The sequence below is a fragment of the Halichoerus grypus genome, chromosome 1 (genome assembly GCF_964656455.1).
Source record: "Halichoerus grypus chromosome 1, mHalGry1.hap1.1, whole genome shotgun sequence".
Taxonomy (NCBI): Eukaryota; Metazoa; Chordata; class Mammalia; order Carnivora; family Phocidae; genus Halichoerus; species Halichoerus grypus.
Window position 1 is genome coordinate 69,478,005 of NC_135712.1, and position 19,404 is coordinate 69,497,408.

Below are 19,404 nucleotides of genomic sequence, written 5' to 3' on the forward strand. Positions count from 1 at the left end.
AGGCACAAAAGAACAAATACTGTATGATTTCATTTATCTGAGGTACCAAGAGTAGTCAAAGCACAGACACAGAAAGCTGAATCCTGGTTGCCAAGGGCTTGGGAGAGGGAGAAATGGGGAATTATTATTTAATGGGTACAGTTTCATTTGAGAAGATGCAAGAAGTGCTACGGATAGATAGTGTTGATGGTTGCACAACAATATATGCATTTAATGTCACCAAACTGAACACTTATACATGGTTAAAATGATAAATTTTGTGTATATTTTGCCACAAAAAAAAAAAATAATAAAAGTTTAATCCCCCTGCTCCACAACTACCAATTCTACCCTGGCTTTGCTCCTTACTGACTGCCTATGTGACCTTGGACTGGATATTTAAACTCTCCAAGATCCCAGAGAAGTTTGAGAGTCCTGCACAAAATAGGCACCTAAACACAAATTTATGTGCTGTCTCCAAACCATCCTAAAAGCTTAATCACTACAAGTATTTTAAAAAGCCCAAGGCAGGTGAACAAGTAATTATAAACCTAATATAATAGTAACTTTTGTCTATTGTCAACACTTCAATAAAGGGTTGGGGAAACTGACAGCTACAAACAAAAGAATGAAACTAGACCACTTTCTTACACCATATACAAAAATAAACTCAAAATGGATTAAAGGCTTAACTATAAGACCTGTAACCATAAAACTCCCAGAAAAAAACATAGGCAGTAAGCTCTTTGACACTGATCTTAGCAATATTATTTTGGATCTGTCTCCTCAGGCAAGGAAAACAAAAGCAAAAATAAACAATTGGGACTACAACAAACTAAAAAGCTTTTGCACAGCAAAATGAAAGAGCAACCTACTAAATGGGAGGAGATATTTGTAAATGATATATCCAATAAGGGGTAATATCTAAAATACGTAAAGAATTCATAAAACCAGTGTAAAAAAAATATTAAAAATCCCAAACAATTCACTTAAATGTGAGCAGACAACCTGCATAGAAATTTCTCTAAAAAAGACATATAGCGGGGCGCCTGGGTGACTCAGTTGGTTAAGCGACTGCCTTCGGCTCAGGTCATGACCCTGGAGTCCCGGGATTGAGTCCCACGTCGGGATCCCTGCTCAGCGGGGAGCCTGCTTCTCCCTCTGACTCTCCTCCCTCTCATGCTCTCTGTCTCTCATTCTCTCTCTCACAAATAAATAAAATCTTAAAAAAAAAAAAAAAAAAAGACATATGGGGCGCCTTGGTGGCTCAAAGTTAAGCGTCTGCCTTTGGCTCAGGTCATGATCCCGGGGTCCTGGGATCAAGCCCCACATCGGGCTCCCTGCTCATTGGGGAGCTTGCTTCTCCCTCTCCCTCTGCCCCTCCCCTCCGCTTGTGCTCTCTCTCTCTCTCTCTCTCTGTGTCAAATGGAGAAATAAAATCTTTTAAAAAAATAAAAAATAAAAGACATATAGAGGGCACCTGGGTGGCTCAGTCGGTTAAGCATCTGCCTTCGGCTCAGGTCATGATCCCAGGGTTCTGGGATGAAGTCCTGGATCAGGGTCCCTGCTCCGCAGGAAGTCTGCTTCTCCCTCTCCCTCTGTCCCTCACCCCGCTTGTGCGCACTTTCTCTCTCGCTCTCAAATAAATAAAATCTTAAAAAAAAAAAAAAGACATAGGGGTGCCTGGGTGTCTCAGTCATTGCTAAGTGTCTGCCTTCGGCTCAGGTCATGATCTCGGGGTCCTGGGATCAAGCCCCACATTGGGCTCCCTGCTCAGTGGGGAGTCTGCTTCTCCCTCTTCCACTCCCCTGGCTTGTGTTCCCACTCTCGCTGTGTCTCTCTCTGTCAAATAAATAAATAAATAAAATCTTTAAATAAATAAATAAATAAATAAATGAATGAATGAATGAATAAATAAATAAAATCTTTAAATAAATAAATAAATAAATAAATACAGACAGACAGACATATAGATGGCCAACAGGCACATGAGAAGATCCTACTACCACTAATCATCAGGGAAATGCACACCAAAACCACAATGAAATATCACCTCCCAGCTGTCAGAATCGCTAGAATCAGAATGACAAGAAATACACATACTGGCAAAAATGTGGAGAAAAGGGAACCCTTGTGCACTATTGGTGGGAATGCAAATTGGTACAGCCACAATGAAAACAGGTATGGAGGTTACTTAAAGATTAAAAACAGGAAAACAAAACTGGAAGTATCGTAATTCCAGACTTCAAGTTACATTATAAAGCTACAGTAACCAAAACAGTATGGTGCTGGCACGAAAACAGACCCACAGGATCAATGGAACAGAACAGAAAACTCAGAAATCAACCCACAATTATATGGTCAATTAATTTTCAATGAAGGAGGAAAGAACATACATACAAAAGAATGAAACTGGACCACTTTCTTACACTCTCTACAAAATGGATTAAAGACTTAAATGTGAGACTTGAAACCACAGAAATCCTACAAGAGAGCACAGGCAGTAATTTCTCTGACATCGGCCATAGCAACATTTTTCTAGATGTCTCCTGAGGCAAAGGAAATAAAAGCAAAAATAAACCATTGGGACTACATCAAAATAAAAACCTTCTGCACAGCCAAGGAAACACTCAACAAAACTAAAAGCAACCTACTGAATGGGAGAAGATATTTACAAATGATATATCCAATAAAGGGTTGGTATCCAAAATATATAAAGAACTGATACAAAAAATGTTGGCGGGGATGTGGAGAAAAAGGCACCCTCTTGCACTGTTGGTGGGAATGCAAACTGGTACAGTCACTGTGGAAAACAGCATGGAGGTTGGATGGGAGGATAAACAATATAGGTAAAGAGGATTAAGAGGTACAATCTTCCAGTTATAAAATAAGATGAAGGGATACAATGTCTGGCATAGGGAATACAATCAATAATACTATAATAATTTGGTATGGTGACAGATGGTAACTAGACTTACTCAAGTGACCATTTTGTAATATACATAAATATCAAGTCACTATGTTGTACACCTGAAACTAATACAATATTGCATGTCAATTATTCTTTAATAAAAAAAATATTAACTTCTGAGGCATCTGGAGGGCGCCATCTGGACAGATGTCAACTCCTCTCACCCTCTAAAAAGGAGAATTCATCAGACTTTAAATAACTGTAAATTCTTTTCTAAAAGGTTTCCCATCCATGTTTGTACAGAAGTAACATCAGAATATAAAATTATCAGCCCCACTTCTGGTCTCTTAGGAGAGAGATGTGACACAGGATAATCACTTACCTGTATTGCCACCCAGTGACAAGGTTGGTGTACTTCATTAGGTAGCCATATACATTTTCCATGTGATCACTGTTTCAAAAAGATCAGAATGCACCAAAAAGTCAATAAAAATTAGAAGAACTATCAGGAAGTTAACTGAACAGTTTTAAAAATAGCTATAGATACATATGTGTTTTACAAATGCCTCAAACTTGCTTCAGAAGTTAAGATTTATAGATTAACAAAGAGGTATTTTTAATCCCCCAAATTTGATATCCATACGTCTTTATTTTACCAGATTTCTTCAGAACAAATATAATCCCATGTAAATTATTATATATAATATTTCAAATAGGAAATCATTATATAAATATAAAATTACACAAATATAAAACAAATATACTATAAATATGATTTTAAATAAAAATATTTTATAACAATTCAATACTAAAGAAATAAAATAGTTTTATGGTTCTAGAAAGCCAAAAAAGGTCTCTAAATTGAATAGTGCCTCCTCACTCTGGTGGGACACATGAGAGGCCAATCTGTTCTGTCTCTGATTCTTTGGGCTTCCAAAATGAAGGTCCTGTTTTTGATGAGAGTGTGACACCTCACTCCCACTCTACATCAGACAAGTATGAGGCAAAACACTCTCTACAAGTTTTGCCATTGGAAAGATTTTGATTGAGGCCTTATTACAACTGAGTTTTACTTCCTGCCCCATTTTTTCACATATTACACATATATTCTGGTATAGTGGCTCTTGAAAATAGAGTGGCTTTTGAAAATCTCACTGATATTTCTTTTCCAACATTTTAAGGTTCCTTATACTTATGAAAAGTAAAGTGAGACCTACATTGACATATCTTGTTGATACATTCTTTATTTCATAATTTACATTAGAATTCCTTTAAAACTCACCCAAAGTTTTAATTTTACACTATAAAATGCAATGGATATTCATCATTAATTTTCTTTACTATCCCTAAGTCACAGAGCATACTTGATAAAATTTCAGCTAACCAGCACAAAGGAAACTGAAAGAGTGAGACAACCGGCAACTTTTAAAACATGGACATATTAAAGGCAAAAAGCATGGAAGAGCTGGCACAACTAATAGAACAAAGTTCAAAACAGATTTAGCTTGATCTCAATGACAAATAAAAAGGGCTGAAGATAAAGACTCTCTCTGGAAAATGAAATGACCAAATTGATTATAAGATTCTTGTAGCTACTACTAGGGAGTGAGTAGGGGGATGCCTCAGGAATAAACTCAATATTGAGTGTCTTTCTAATCTCATTTCTTCAAAGTGCTTGAAAATAAAGATCAAATCTAAAAATAAAGAATTGAGCCCATGACTATGTTGGTTTTTTTTCTATATTTTTCTTTCATTCTAAGGCCAGCAAGCAATACTGTTTTTTTTTTTTTTTTTTTTAAAGATTTTATTTATTTGCGAGAGAGACAATGAGAGACAGAGAGCATGAGAGGGAGGAGGGTCAGAGGGAGAAGCAGACTCCCTGCTGAGCAGGGAGCCTGATGTGGGACTCAATCCCGGGACTCCAGGATCATGTCCTGAGCCGAAGGCAGTCGCTTAACCAACTGAGCCACCCAGGTGCCCCAGCAATACTGTTTATTAAGTGAAACTACTCAAGTCCTTTGGGTTTCATAAGGTCACTAATCTCAAGAAGACAAAGGTTATCCACTTCTAAAATGCCAACCCAAAGTTCTGATAGTTATATGTTATGTCATGTTAAAACTGACAGTACCAGCTGAATTCTCATTTCAATACTTTCTAGAGCCCACATCTAGAAGAAAGGATTCTTTGGAAACCCAGCCCCTTGGGTTTTTTGGTAGAGTTCATCTAGTTACAGCCCCAGGTCACAGTAAAGCTATTTCTTTCAGTTCCACCGGTACTTAAAAAAGCATGAAGATATTTTTCTTGTCTGGCTCCCACATCTTTCCCAAGCTTCAGGCTTAAACAGCTCTTTGGGGTCACAGGAATCCCAATGCTCATGGATTTTGCCCAAAAATAACTTCCCAGAGTTCTTCCTGTTTTAGGTATTTAACACTCAGCTCAGCGCCCCTCAACTGTTTTTGCCCTCAAAACACTCCTTCAATTATATGTGGACCCTAAAAATAAAAAAAAATTTTTTTTAAAGAATTTTTTATTTTTAAGTTATCTCTACACAAAATGTGGGGCTTGAACTCACAACTCTGAGTGCATGCTCCATTGCCTAAGTCAGCCAGGCACCCCAAAAATGATTTTCAAAAAAGGACTCATAGATACAGAGAACAGATTGATGGTTGCCAGGGGTGGAGTAGTAAGTAAAATGGATGAAAGTGGTTAAAAGATACAAACTTCCAATTATAAAATAAATAAGTCCTGGAGATATAATGTCCAGCACAGTAAGTATATTAAAAATACTATGTTGCATATTTGAAAGTTGCTAAGAGAGCAGCTGCTCTTAAAGGTTCTCATCACAAGAAAAAAAGAAGTATATTTACTAGACTTATTGTGGTCATTTCACAATGTATACAATTATCAAATTGTGTCTGAAACTGATATAATGTTGTATGTCAATTATATCTTAATTTAAGAAAAAACTTATTTGTTCATTCTAACCTGTATTTTCCTTATTTATTTATTTATACATACATACATATTCTGCATCCATCCACAAAAAGCCTAAGGTGCCACACGACCTAAATTAAATATTTCTTCAAAGTACCAAAACAGGGCGCCTGGGTGGCTCAGTCGTTAAGCGTCTGCCTTCGGCTCAGGTCATGATCCCAGGGTCCTGGGATCGAGTCCCACATCGGGCTCCCTGCTCAGCGGGAAGCCTGCTTCTCCCTCTCCCACTCCCCCTGCTTGTGTTCCTGTTCTTGCTGTCTCTCTCTGTCAAATAAATAAATAAAATCTTTAAAAAAAAAAAAAAAAGTACCAAAACATTCCATAATTCACCATTTTTGGTTTTCTGAACCCTTATAATCTAGCTTCTCTACATCAAGCCTTCATAACTATACTATGACTATTAGCATAGAACAAAAATATTACAACTCAATTATAGTTCAATTCCTCTGGTTCTAAGACAATTATATATATATATATATATATATATATATATATATATATATATATATATATATATATTTTAAAGATTTTATTTATTTATTTGACAGAGAGAGAGATAGCGAGAGCAGGAACACAAACAGGGGGAGTAGGAGAGGGAGAAGCAGGCTTCCTGCTGAGCAGGGAGCCCGATGCGGGCCTCGATCCCAGGACCCTGGGATCATGACCTGAGCCGAAGGCAGACGCTTAAAGACTGAGCCACCCAGGCGCCCTGACAATTATATTCTTTAAATGCATATGTGAACTGTGGAAAGAATCTTTCTTAAAACCTCAGTACAACTGAAAAATAAATAAATAAATAAAAATTTCATTTCTAAGTAATTGACGATAATGCCTCATCTCCTTTACTTTTGTCCAGTCTCTCCTATTACTAAAGCTAATCCTCATTTTGGTCACATCTAAGTTATTTATATCAGTCGTTTAATAACTATCAGTGAATTTTTAACAGTACAATTCTGGTAGCATCATTCCCGAAATAAAATTAAAGTATATCCTTATTATACTTCACAGTACAATGTTTTATGTTCAATTTTTTAAATGTTAATATTTTGTTGATGCTTGTATCTAAAGAGTTAACTTTCTCACAAAAATTACAAGGGCGATATTGACATGGCTATGATATTCAAATGTGCAATTAATTATAAACTGCAGGCCTGCTTTTACTTCATGAAACAGACCTCTGAGGCTGCAAAGAATCAACTTAAGAATTAAGAACATCCTACTCTTTTGAAATAGCTGGTTGGCCCTGTCCTGCTTTCTCTCATCCTTCCTCTTCCCCCCCTTCCCGTCAGTGCAAGCAGCAGATGTGGAAAAACGGCGCCATCTGGTGGCCAGTATAAAGAGCTTTGTGAGTGAACACCTTTTGTTCACTCTTCCCTTTCTTCTCTTGCCTCCTTAGAAATGACTCTTCATGTAGTACCTCTAACCCTTATGCTTTGCTCCCATTTAAAATGTGTGAATTTTGGAGAGGTAATATGGCTGAGGAGTAGGGCGACCCTAAGCTTGCCTCCTCCCTGGAACACTGCTTGATAAATATCAAATCTGAACACCCAAGAAATCGATTGGAAGTCTTAGAGAACAAAGCTGCACATCTACAAACCAGAAAAATGACCTGTGCAACATAGGAGCTGCAGAGTTTGTGGGAGAAAAGAGCCATGGGCACTGCCCAGGGGAGGACGCCCTGACAGTGGAGGGAGCATCAAGAGAGAAGGAGGAGAGAGAAAGCACAGGAAAAAAAAGAAAAGAAAAAAAGAGTAAAAACACATGCAGGGGACTGAACAAGAAAACTATTCCCCAAACCATGGATGAGGAGAAAGGAGAGGGTTACAATACTGCCAGTTTTCTATAAACAGTGAAGTGCAGATTTTGAAGCTTCTGAAGTCTGAGACATTGCCAGGTTTGTGCCTGGGGAACTGAGCGGTGCTCCAATGGGAGAGCAGGGCTGAGCCCCAGCAGCAGACAGCCTGAGGATCTCCAGGGTCACACAGGGAGAAGCAGTACCCCTGCTTGGTGTGCATTTGGTAGAGGTGACACGGCCTCTCCACGGGCAAAGGGCCCTGCAGGCGCCATCAAGCTGTCCCACTCACCAGTATAGGAACAAAGACTCCGACTGAGGGCTGCAAACCCCGGCACCAGCTGCGTGTTGTGATCTACAATAAACTCCAAACTGCTGAGAGATGGCGCAGCTCTCCTGCGACAAGCTGGCACTGGCCACAAAGCAGGGAGACCCTCCCCCAGAGGATCAGTGCGGGTCTGTGCCCCGGGGGGTCTCTGAAGTGTGGGATTTCGAAACACAACCACACCCGAGATAAAACACAGGAGTGCTGCACCATTTGGCAGGAGGACAGCGAGGACACAAGGTGAAGGCGGGGATGTGACAGAAACCAGTAACACAGACAGGGTCATCACTGTTTGGGCATCACTGTTTGGGCACACATTTCCTGCTCTGGAGAGAACAGGTCAAAGCCATTCCCCCCCTCCCCTAGCTTGATCCATCTCAGTGAGCTAAACAGCGCCACCAAGTGGAGAACGGAGCCACTACATCAAGCCCCGCTCCTCTTCACCCTGCAGGAGCATCTCCACTAGGGCAATTCCACCTGAGAATCAGAGCAGCAGGCCCCCCACCAGAGGACCAGCACAAACCCCCTCACACACCAAGTCTACTGATCACAGAGTGCTGCAAATCTTCAGCACTAAGGGAAACAAGATCTAGCAGCCTTTGGGTTTTGTTCCTTTTGTTTTTATCTGTTTTTGTTTTGTTTTTTAGATACAGAAAGCAATTTTTAATGTTTTAACTGTATTTTTCTTTTTCTTTTCTTTCTAGCTTTTTTTTTTTTTTTTAAGATGTATTTATTTGAGAGAGAAAGAGAGAGCATGAATAGAGGAGGGGCAAAGGGAGGAGAGATAGAATTCTCAAGCAGACTCCCGCTGAGCACAGAGCCCGATGCAAGGTTCCATCCTAGGACCCTGAGATCATGACCTGAGTCGAAATCAAGAGTTGGCCATTCAACCAACTGAGCCACCCAGGCGTCCCTACCTTTTTCAATCGAGCTTTCTGTAACAAAGCAGACCAAAACATACCTAGGATCTAGCTTCCTTTATGTACTTTTTTCCTTTTTCCTCGATTTTTTTAAAATTGTTTTATTTTCCTTTTTTTGTCTCTAAAATGACAAGACAGAGGAATTCACCTCAAAAGAAAGAACAGGAAGAAATAATGACCAGAGATTTAATCAATGTAGATATAAGTAAGATGTCTGAACTAGAATTTAAAACAATTGTACGGATACTAGCTGGGCTTGAGAAAAGCACAGAAGACACTAAAGAATCCCTTACTGCAGAGATAAAAGAACTAAAATCTAGTCAGGCCAAAATTTAAAACGCTGTAACCAAGAGGCAATCTCAAATGGAGGCTACAAAAATGAGGATGGACAAAGCAGAGGAGCAAAGCAGTGATACAGAAGATAAAATTATGGAAAATAATGAAGCCAAAAAGAAGAGGGTAAGAAAGGTAATGGACCACAACAGTAGACTTAGGGAATTCAGTGACTTATTAAAATGTAGTAACATTTGTATCATAGGCATTCCAGAAGATGAAGAGAGAGAAAAAGGTGCAGAAGGTATATTTGAACAGATTATAGTTGAAAACTTCTCTAATCTGGGGAAGGACACAAACATCAAAATCCAAGAAACACAGAGAATTCCCATTAAATTCAACAAAAGCTGACCATCGCCAAGGCGTATCATAGTCAAATTCACAAAATACACAGACAAGGAAAGAGTCTTGAAAGCAGCAAGGGATAAAAAAAGTCCTTAACCTACTAGGGAAAACAGATAAGGTTCGCAGCAGATCTGTCCACAGAAATGTGACAGGCCAGAAGTAGTGGCAGGAAATAGTCAACGGGCTAAATGGGAAAAATATGCAGCCAAGAATTCTTTATCCAGCAGGGCTGTCATTCAGAATGGAAGGGTTAGGGACAAAGACTTTCCCAGACAAACAAAAACTAAAGGAGTTCATGCACTAAACTAGCCCTGCAAGAAATATTGGGGGGGGGGCTCTTGAGTGGGGTAAAAAGACCAAAAGCAACAAAAACTAGAAAGGACCAGAGAACATCACCAGAAACACCAACTCTACAGGTAATACAATAACACTAAATGCATATCTTTCAATAATCACTCTCAATGTAAATGGACTAAATGCTCCAATCAAAAGACACAGGGTATCAGAATGGATAAAAAAACAAGATCCATCTATATGCTGCCTACAAGAGACTCATTTTAAACCTAAAGACACCTACAGATTGAAAGTGAGGGGATGGAGGGGCGTCTGGGGGGCTCAGTTGGTTAAAGGTCTGTCTTTGGCTCAGGTCGTGACCCTGGGGTCCTGGGATCAAGCCCCTCGTCAGGCTCCCTGCTCAGTGGGGAGTCTGTTTCTCCCTCTCCTTTTGCCCCCTACCCCCTCTTCCCTGCTCATGTGCTCTCTCTGCTATCAAATCAATAAAATCTTAAAAAAAGAAAAAGAAAAAAGAAAAAGTGAGGGGATGGAGAACCATCTACTATGCTAATGGATGTCAAAAGAAAGCTGGAGTAGCCATACTTAATATCAGACAAACTAGATTTTAAAATAGAGACTGTAACAAGAGATGAAGAAGGGCATTATATCATAATTAAAGAGTCTATCATTCAAGAAGATCTAACAATTGTAAATATTTATGCCCCCAACTTGGGAGCACCCAAATATATAAACCAATTAATAATAAACATAAAGAAACTCATTGATTACAATACAATAATAGTAGTGGACTTTACCACCCCACGTACAGCAATGGATAGATCATCTAAGCAGAAAATCAACAAGGAAACAATGACTTTGAATGACACACTGGACCAGATAGACTTAACAGATATATTCAGAACATTTTATCCTAAAGCAGAATACATACTCTCTTCGAGTGCACATGGAACATTCTCCAGAAGAGATCACATACTGGGTCACAAATCAGCCTTCAAAAGTACAAAAAGATCGAGATCATACCATGCATATTTTCAGGCCAAAATGCTATGAAACTTGAAATCAACCACAAAAAAAAATTTGGAAAGACTTCAAATACATGGAAATTAAAGAACATCCTACTAGGGACGCCTGGGTGGCTCAGGTGGTTAAGCGTCTGCCTTCGGCTCAGGTCATGATCCCAGGGTCCTGGGAATGAGTACCACAGCAGCTCCCTGCTCAGGGAGACTGCTTCTCCCTCTGCCTGCCGTGCCCCCTGTTTGTGCTCTTTCTATCTCTCTCTGACAAATAAATAATAAAATCTTAAAAAAAAAAAAAAATGACTGGATTAACAGTAAATCAAAGAAATAAAAAAAATACAGGGAAGCAAATGAAAATGAAAACCTGGTAGTCCAAAACCTTTGGGATGCAGCAAAGGCAGTCCTAAGAGGGAAGTATGTTGCAATACAGGCCTACCTCAAGAAGCAAGAAAAGTCTCAAATACACAACCTTTCCTTACACCTAAGAGAGCTAAAAAGAGAACAGCAAATAAAACCTAAAGCCAGCAGAAGGGAAATAATAAAGATTAGAGCAGAAATAAATGATAAAGAAACAAAACAACAACAACAACAAAAACCAGTAGAACAGATCAACAAAACTAATTGCTGGTTCTTCGAAAGAATTAATAAAATTGATAAACCCCTAGCCAGACTTACCAAAAAGAAAAGAGAAAGGACCCAAATAGATAAAATCATAAAGGAAAGAAGAGAGATCACAAGCAACACCACAGAAATACAAACAATTATAGAAGAATACTATGAAAAATTTTATAGCAATAAACTGGGCTATCTGGAAAAAATGGACAAATTCCTAGAAACTTACAAACTACCAAAACTGAAACAGGAATAGAAAAATTTGAACAGGGCGCCTGGGTGGCTCAGTTGGTTAAGCGACTGCCTTCGGCTCAGGTCATGATCCTGGAGTCCTGGGATCGAGTCCCGCATCGGGCTCCCTGCTCAGCGGGGAGTCTGCTTCTCCCTCTGACCCTCCTCCCTCTCATGCTCTCTGTCTCTCATTCTCTCTCTCTCAAATAAATAAATATTTATAAAAAAAAAAAAAAAAAGAAAAGAAAAATTTGAACAGACCCATAACCAGCAAAGAAATTGAATCAGTTATCAAAAATCTCCCAAAAAACAAAAGTCCTGAACCAGATGGCTTCCCAGGGGAATTCTAACAGACATTTAAAGAACAGTTAATACCTACTCTTCTCAAACTGCTCCAAAAAATAGAAATGGAACCCATAACCAGCAAAGAAATTGAATCAGTTATCAAAAATCTCCCAAAAAACAAAAGTCCTGAACCAGATGGCTTCCCAGGGGAATTCTAACAGACATTTAAAGAACAGTTAATACCTACTCTTCTCAAACTGCTCCAAAAAATAGAAATGGAAGGAAAACTTCCACACTCATTCTACAAAGCCAGCATTACCCTGATTCCAAAACCAAAGACCCCACTAGAAGGAAAGTATAGGCCTGATGAACATGGATGCAAAAATTCTCAATAAAATACTAGCAAATTGAATTCAACAGTATATTAAAAGAATTATTCACCACAATCAAGTGGGATTTATTCTGGGACTGCAGGGGTGGTTCAATATTTGCAAATTAATCAACGTGATACACCACATTAATAAAAGAAAGGATAAGAACCATATGATCCTGTCAATAGATACAGAAAAAGCATTTGACGAAACATAGCATCCATCCTTGATAAAAACCCTCAACAAAGGGATAGTTGGAACTATTGATCTTTATTGATCTCAACATCAATAAAGGCCATATACAAAAGACCCACAGCATCATTCCCAGGGAAAAACTGAGCTTTTCCTCTACGGTCAGGAACAAGACAAGGATGTCCACTCTCACTATTACTATTTAACATAGTACTGGAAGCCTTAGCCTCAGCCATCAGGCAACAAAAAGAAATAAAAGGCATCCAAATCAGCAGGGAAGGAGTCAAACTTTCACTATTTGCAGATGACATGATAATCTATGTAGAAAACCCAAAAGACTCCACCAAAAAATTGCTAGAACTAATACATGAATTCAGCAAAGCTGCAGGATATAAAATCAATATGCAGAAATCAATAAAGCAGCAGAAAAAGAAATCGAGGAATCAATCCCCTTTGCAACTGCACCAAAAACAATAAGATACCTAGGAATAAACCTAACTAAAGAAGTAAAAGATCTGTTCTCTGAAAACTACACAACACTTATGAAACTGAAGAGGACACAAAGAAGTGGAAAAGCACTCCATGCTCATGGTTTGGAAGAACATTGTTAAAATGTCTATATTACCCAAAGCAAGCTACACATTTAATAAAATCCCTATCAAAATACCACCAGCATTTTTCACAAAGCTAGAACAAACAATCCTAAAATTTGTATGGAACCACAAAAGACCCCAAATAGTCAAAGCAATTTTGAAAAAAAAAGAAAAACAAAAAACCCAAAACTGGAGGCATCATGATTCCAGATTTCAAGACATCAAGTGAGTATGGTACAGGCACAAAAACAGACTCATAGATCAATGGAACATAATAGAGAGCTCAGAAATGGACCCAAACTATATGGTCAACTAATCTTTGACAAAGCAGGAAAAAATATCCAATGGAAAAAAGTCTCTTCAACAAATGGTGTTAGGAAAACTGGACAGTGACATGCAGAAGAATGAAACTGGACCACTTTCTTAAACCATACACAAAAAGAAACTCAAAATGGATGAAAGACCTAAATGTGAGACAGGAATCCATCAAAATCCTAGATGAGAACACAGGCAGCAACCTCTTTGACATTGGCCGTAGCAACTTCTTACTAGACACATCGCCGGAGGCAAGGGAAACAAAGGCAAAACTGAACTATTGGGACTTGAGATAAAAAGCTTCTGCACAGTGAAGGAAACAATCAACAAAATTAAAAGTGCAACCTATAGAATGGGAGAAGATATTTGTAAACGACATATGTGCTAACAGGGTTAGTATTCAAAATCTATAAAAAATTTATCAAACTCGACACCCAAAAAATAAATAATCCAGGGCGCCTGGGTGGCTCAGTTGGTTAAGCGACTGCCTTCGGCTCAGGTCATGATCCTGGAGTCCCGGGATCGAGTCCCGCATCGGGCTCCCTGCTCGGCAGGGAGTCTGCTTCTCCCTCTGACCCTCCTCCCTCTCATGTGCTCTGTCTCTCATTAAAAAAAAAATAAAAAAAATAAATAAATAAATAAATAAATAATCCAGTTAAGAAATGAGCAGAAGACATGAATAGACACTTTCCCAAAGAAGACAATCAGATGGCTTACACACATGAAACGATGCTCAACATCACTCATCATCAGGGAAATACAAATCAAAACCACGATGAGATATCACCTCACACCTGTCAGAATGGCTAAAATGAACAATACAAGAAAAAACAGCTGTTGGCGAGGATGTGGAGAAAGGGGAACCCTCTTGCACTGTTGGTGGGAATGCAATCTGGTGCCGTCACTCTGGAGAACAGTATGGAGGCTCCTTAAAAAGTAAAGAAAATAGAACTACCCTATGATCCAACAATTACACTACTAGGTATTTACCCAAAGGATACAAAAATACAGATTCAAAGGGGTACAAGCACCCCTATGTTTATAGCAGCACTATCAATAATAGCCAAACTATGGAGAGAGTCCAAATGTCCATCGACTGATAAATGGATAAAGATGTGGTATATATATACAATGGATTATTACTTGCCCATCAAAAAGAATGAAATCTTGCCATTTGCAACAATGTGGATGGAGCTAGAGCATATTATGCTAAGTAAGTCAGAGAAGACAAATATCATATGATCTCATCATTTGTGGAATTTAAGGAGGAAAACAGATGAACATATGGGAAGGGGGGAAAAAAGAGAGAGGGAAACAAACTGTAAGAGACTCTGAACAACCGAGAACAAACTGAGGGTTGACGGAGGGAGGTGGGTGGGGGATGGGCTGGATGGGTGATGGGCTAAATGGGTTGCAATGATCACTGGGTGTTGTATGTAAGTGATGAATCACTGAATTCTACTCCAGAAACCAATACTGCACTGTATGTTAACTAAGTAAAATTTATTTATTTATTTATTTAAAGATTTTATTTATTTATTCATAAGAGACAGAGAGAGAGAGAGGCAGAGGGAGAAGCAGGCTCCCTACTGAGCAGGGATCCCGATGCGGAACTCGATCCCAGGACCCTGGGATCGCGACTTGAGCAGAAGGCAGACGCTTAACCATCTGAGCCACCCAGGCACCCACTAAGTAAAATTTAAATAAAAAAATAAAAAAGGGGCACCTGGGTGGCTCAGTCAGTTAAGGTTCTGACTCTCGGTTTCAGCTCAGGTCATGATATCAGTGTTGTGAGATCGAGCCCCACGTCGGGCTCCGTGCTCAGCATGGAGTGTGCTTGAGATTCTTTCCCTCTTCCTCTCCCTCCCCCTGCTCATGCACACTCTCTCTAAAATAAATAAATAAAATCTTTTAAAAAATAAAATAAAATGTGTGATGTTTTATAGGAGATTTTTAATGTACCTGTTAAAAGGAACAAAATCTAGTTGTTCAAGTGGGAACACACATATCTGATCATATCATACTACTATTTTGTGTTCTATGAGGTGGAAATGATGGTCCAAAAGACTAATACACTAAAAAATAAGCTATGAAAAAGTTTATTTCTTTTTCAGTCCTTCAGCAACTATACTGCTCAACAAATTGGGTATATTCCGATCTTCTAAACTTGTTAACATTCAATTGGGATTAGTACTAGAGGCCGATAGTCTATAAAAACAACCGATTAACTGAACTATGCCAAGTGGCATTATTAGAGTTAATGTGAGCCTCATCTTCTCTGAAATAAGTTAATAATGATTATTTCAATTCCTAAGTCTCCATTACTATAACATACTTATTCCTTACCCTTCCTTGATCAGACTTAAGGAAGATACATAGCTTTTAAAGTTAAGCTACTTTCTGAATAGTTTCCAATCCTTTCATTTCAGTTCAGCACAATTACTCAGTACCTTCTAAATGCAAAGCACTCTGGAAATACACTGAAAAGGATGGGAAAATAAGGCAATTTCGCTCCATCCCCAAACCATAATCTAATATAAGAGAAATATATCTCCTTGAAGAAAAAGACAATGACAAGGGCTCCTATTGGAGGAGAGACACATTGGTACTGTGTTTTTAGCTGTCATACAAATGGGAAAGGTATTTCACTAAAGACATAGGATTCACTAAACAGACACAGGAGTTGATAGTGACTGAGGCTGAAATGACTGGATGTGACTGGATGTGAAGTGAGAAAGAGATCGACAGTGAGAGTAAGGGTGAGACAGAAGGGACAGGGCCACCACTGGATTTCCAGCTGGAACAACTGTGCAGATACTAATACCTTCACTGGGAAGTTTTGGGTTTGTTCTAATTTCACATGTTGAATTTCAGGGATATGTGGGACTTACATAGGGAGATATACAATAAGGTAGCATGATTTGGGTTGGACATATAGATTTGGTAGTAATCAGCATATAAGCATGTACTGGTTTTGAAGCCATGAGAGCAAATAAAATCACCCAAGAAGGATTATAAAATAACAAGAGATGGAACAGAGTCTAAGAAAGAACCCTAAGGAAAAGTTTTAGAGGCAAGGGGAGTACAGAGAAAGGATAAGAAGTAGCTAAGTAGTAGGAAGAAAAGGAGTATTTCAAATAAGTTTGTGGTCAAGCATGTTCAAAGCTACTGAGGGGTGAAATAAGATGAAGACTAAGAAGTTTCTATTAGATTTAACAACCAAGAGACAACAGATCAATGGAATGATGAAGGCACAGCCAGCTGGCAGTAATAATTAAGAGAGACTGACTGGGAGAAATAGGACTGGTTAAAAGGATGTGGGCTTAAGACAGGGTAGTTCTAAGTACCCAAAGAGAAGGAGATAGAAAGACTCAAGATTCAGGAGAAAGAGGAAAATATGAGAGGTGGCTTCCAGAGCTCAGGAAGAGGAATTAGTCTTGGACACCTTAACACATTTAACTGCAGACAGGAATTCAAGCAAGCTGTCGTCAAGCCACAGATCAAAATTCCTATTTTCTACTAAGCAAAAACTGTCCTCCAAAATTAGTTTAGTTTTGGTTCACTCCCTTGATAGCATAAATAGCATGATGAAGGGAGATAGCAGCCAGCTTAGCTAAGCAAAAAGCAACTGACAACAGATGGGAGTGACTGCAACACATGTACCTCCTTCTGCTGTAAAAAGAAATTCTGCAGAGCAGAGACTGCTTCTTACTCATCCCAGTATTCCTTGCAGCACCTAGTAGATAGCCTGGGATATAACAAGTTTCAAGAAATCTCTGTTGAATGATTTAAGCAATGGGAAGATAGCAGCAGAATGTTTCTATAAAACCACAAGACAATTCTGAGTAGCTGGCAAAAATAAAATAAAATAAAATAAAAAATCAACTCACAGTCTATACACTCAAATCAATCTCAGATAAAACAAATTCTAATTCCAACTGTGTTTTAGTCTATACCCAAAAGTATGAAGTCAAGTGAAAGGTACTCCCTTCCTGCTAAAAGCCTTAAAGATGTTAATGCTCTTTGCACTGAGTAACGTATAGAATTGTTGAATCACTATATTGTACACCTGAAACTCATATAACACTGTATGTTAATTATACTGGAATTAAAATTTTAAAAAAATGTTAACGCTCTTGGGCCCAAGAACTTTACTTCCAGGCATCTAATCTAAGAAAATGATTAGAAATTTTGACAAAGATATTCAACTGTGTCCACTGTAGCACTATTTATAATAATTAAAATAAAAATAATAAAGAAAGAAAAAAGGAAATGAATGGAGAGGAAGAAAACAAATAAGCTCAATGAAAGACATTAGGAGAATGATTAAGTAGTACCACAGATTACCCTATATGTTAAACCACTGGAATTTAATACTTAAAAAAAAAAAGAAGTACCATAGAATAGTATTCACCAAGTAAAATGTTTATGAGTTTCTAACAACATGGGAAAGTTTTTTAAGATCATTAAAACTTCAGGCTACCAAATTTTATATAGCCTATAAAGAATATGTACAGAACAAAACTACACAAAATAGTAATTATGGTTATCACTAAATGGGAAGAATTATGGATGGTTTTACTTCGCCCCTTTACTGTTTCACATTTTCCAATTTTAATATTGTATTATTTTTACAACCAAAACCGTTTTTAAATGTTCAATTATATTGAATAGGTGGCATAATTCAGGCATAGAGCTATTTCTATCTATTATTAGGTATAGATTACATTTTTTAAAACTTTCCAATGTGACCATATGACCATTGCTCTTTGGGGACGTAGAACTGTTTCCTGTATGTACTTACTTCCCAAATTAAGTTACACATACCCAAAACTGGGCTGGGTGGCTGGGAGAACAGCATAAAACCAGACTGCATTCTAGAGCAAATTCAGTTGACTGTAAGAAGTAAAAACATTTTTAATATCAACTCTCGTAAATGTTAAAACAAAAACAAAAACTTGCTCCCTCCTGACACATTTCCATGTGGAGAACTTCTCCAGAGAGTTCCTGTCCTCCCCTCCCCATTCTTACCCTGACACCTTCCACAGCTGGGCATGAACGGTTCACCCTTTCTGAGCTCTTTCTCTTGGATCTGCCTCCTACCCGAAGAAGACATTCTTATCTGCTCTGACAGAGCAAAGACCTGAGTATTCCAAACTGCCTGTGACTAGGCAAATAAGTGTGCCTAATTCCAGGGTGGAGATAGCAAACCTTCTCTACCCTGTTAACTGCTGCGGCTTTCTTCAGTGAGCTTTCCCAGTAATAAAACTATTTCTACATCCATTAGGATGTCTATTATCAAAACCGAACAAAAGACAGAAAATAACAAGGGTTGGCAAGGATGTGGAGAAACTAGAACACTTCTACACTGTTGGTGGGAATGTAAAATGGTACAGCTGCTGTGGAAAACAGCAATGGTGGTTCCTCAAAAAGTTAAGTGTCGAGAATTATTATATGATCCAACAATTCCACTTCTGGGTATAAGCAAAAGAATGAAAGCAGGGACTTGAACGGGTATTTGTTATACCAATGTTCACTGTGGCAGTATTCATAATAGCCAGAAGATGGAACAACCCAAATGTACATCAACAGATGAATGGATAAACAAAATGTGGCAAATACATGCAATCAAATATTATTCAGTCTTAAAAAGGGAGGAAATTGACACATGCTGCAACATGGATGAAATTTGAGGACATTATGCTAAGTGAAATAAGCCAAACACAAAATGACAAATATTGTATTATTTCACTTATATGAGGTACCTAGAGTAGTCAAAATCAGAGGGACAGAAGACAGAATATTGGTTGCCAGGGGCTGAAGGCTGGGGTGGGGGACAGGGAGTTATTATTTAATGGGTACAGAGTTTTAGTTTGGGATGATGAAAAATTCTAAA

General features: G+C 38.4%; 1 protein-coding gene across 1 annotated transcript in view; it reads right to left on the bottom strand.

Moving 5' to 3' along the window:
• The window catches only part of OSBPL11 (oxysterol binding protein like 11), a 99,398-nt gene that overhangs the window by 58,626 nt on the left and 21,368 nt on the right, over positions 1-19,404 (bottom strand). Inside the window, exon 2 of the mRNA XM_036113593.2 lies at positions 3,273-3,341. Coding sequence (XP_035969486.1) covers positions 3,273-3,341 — 69 coding nt within the window. The remainder of the gene's footprint in view (positions 1-3,272; positions 3,342-19,404) is intronic.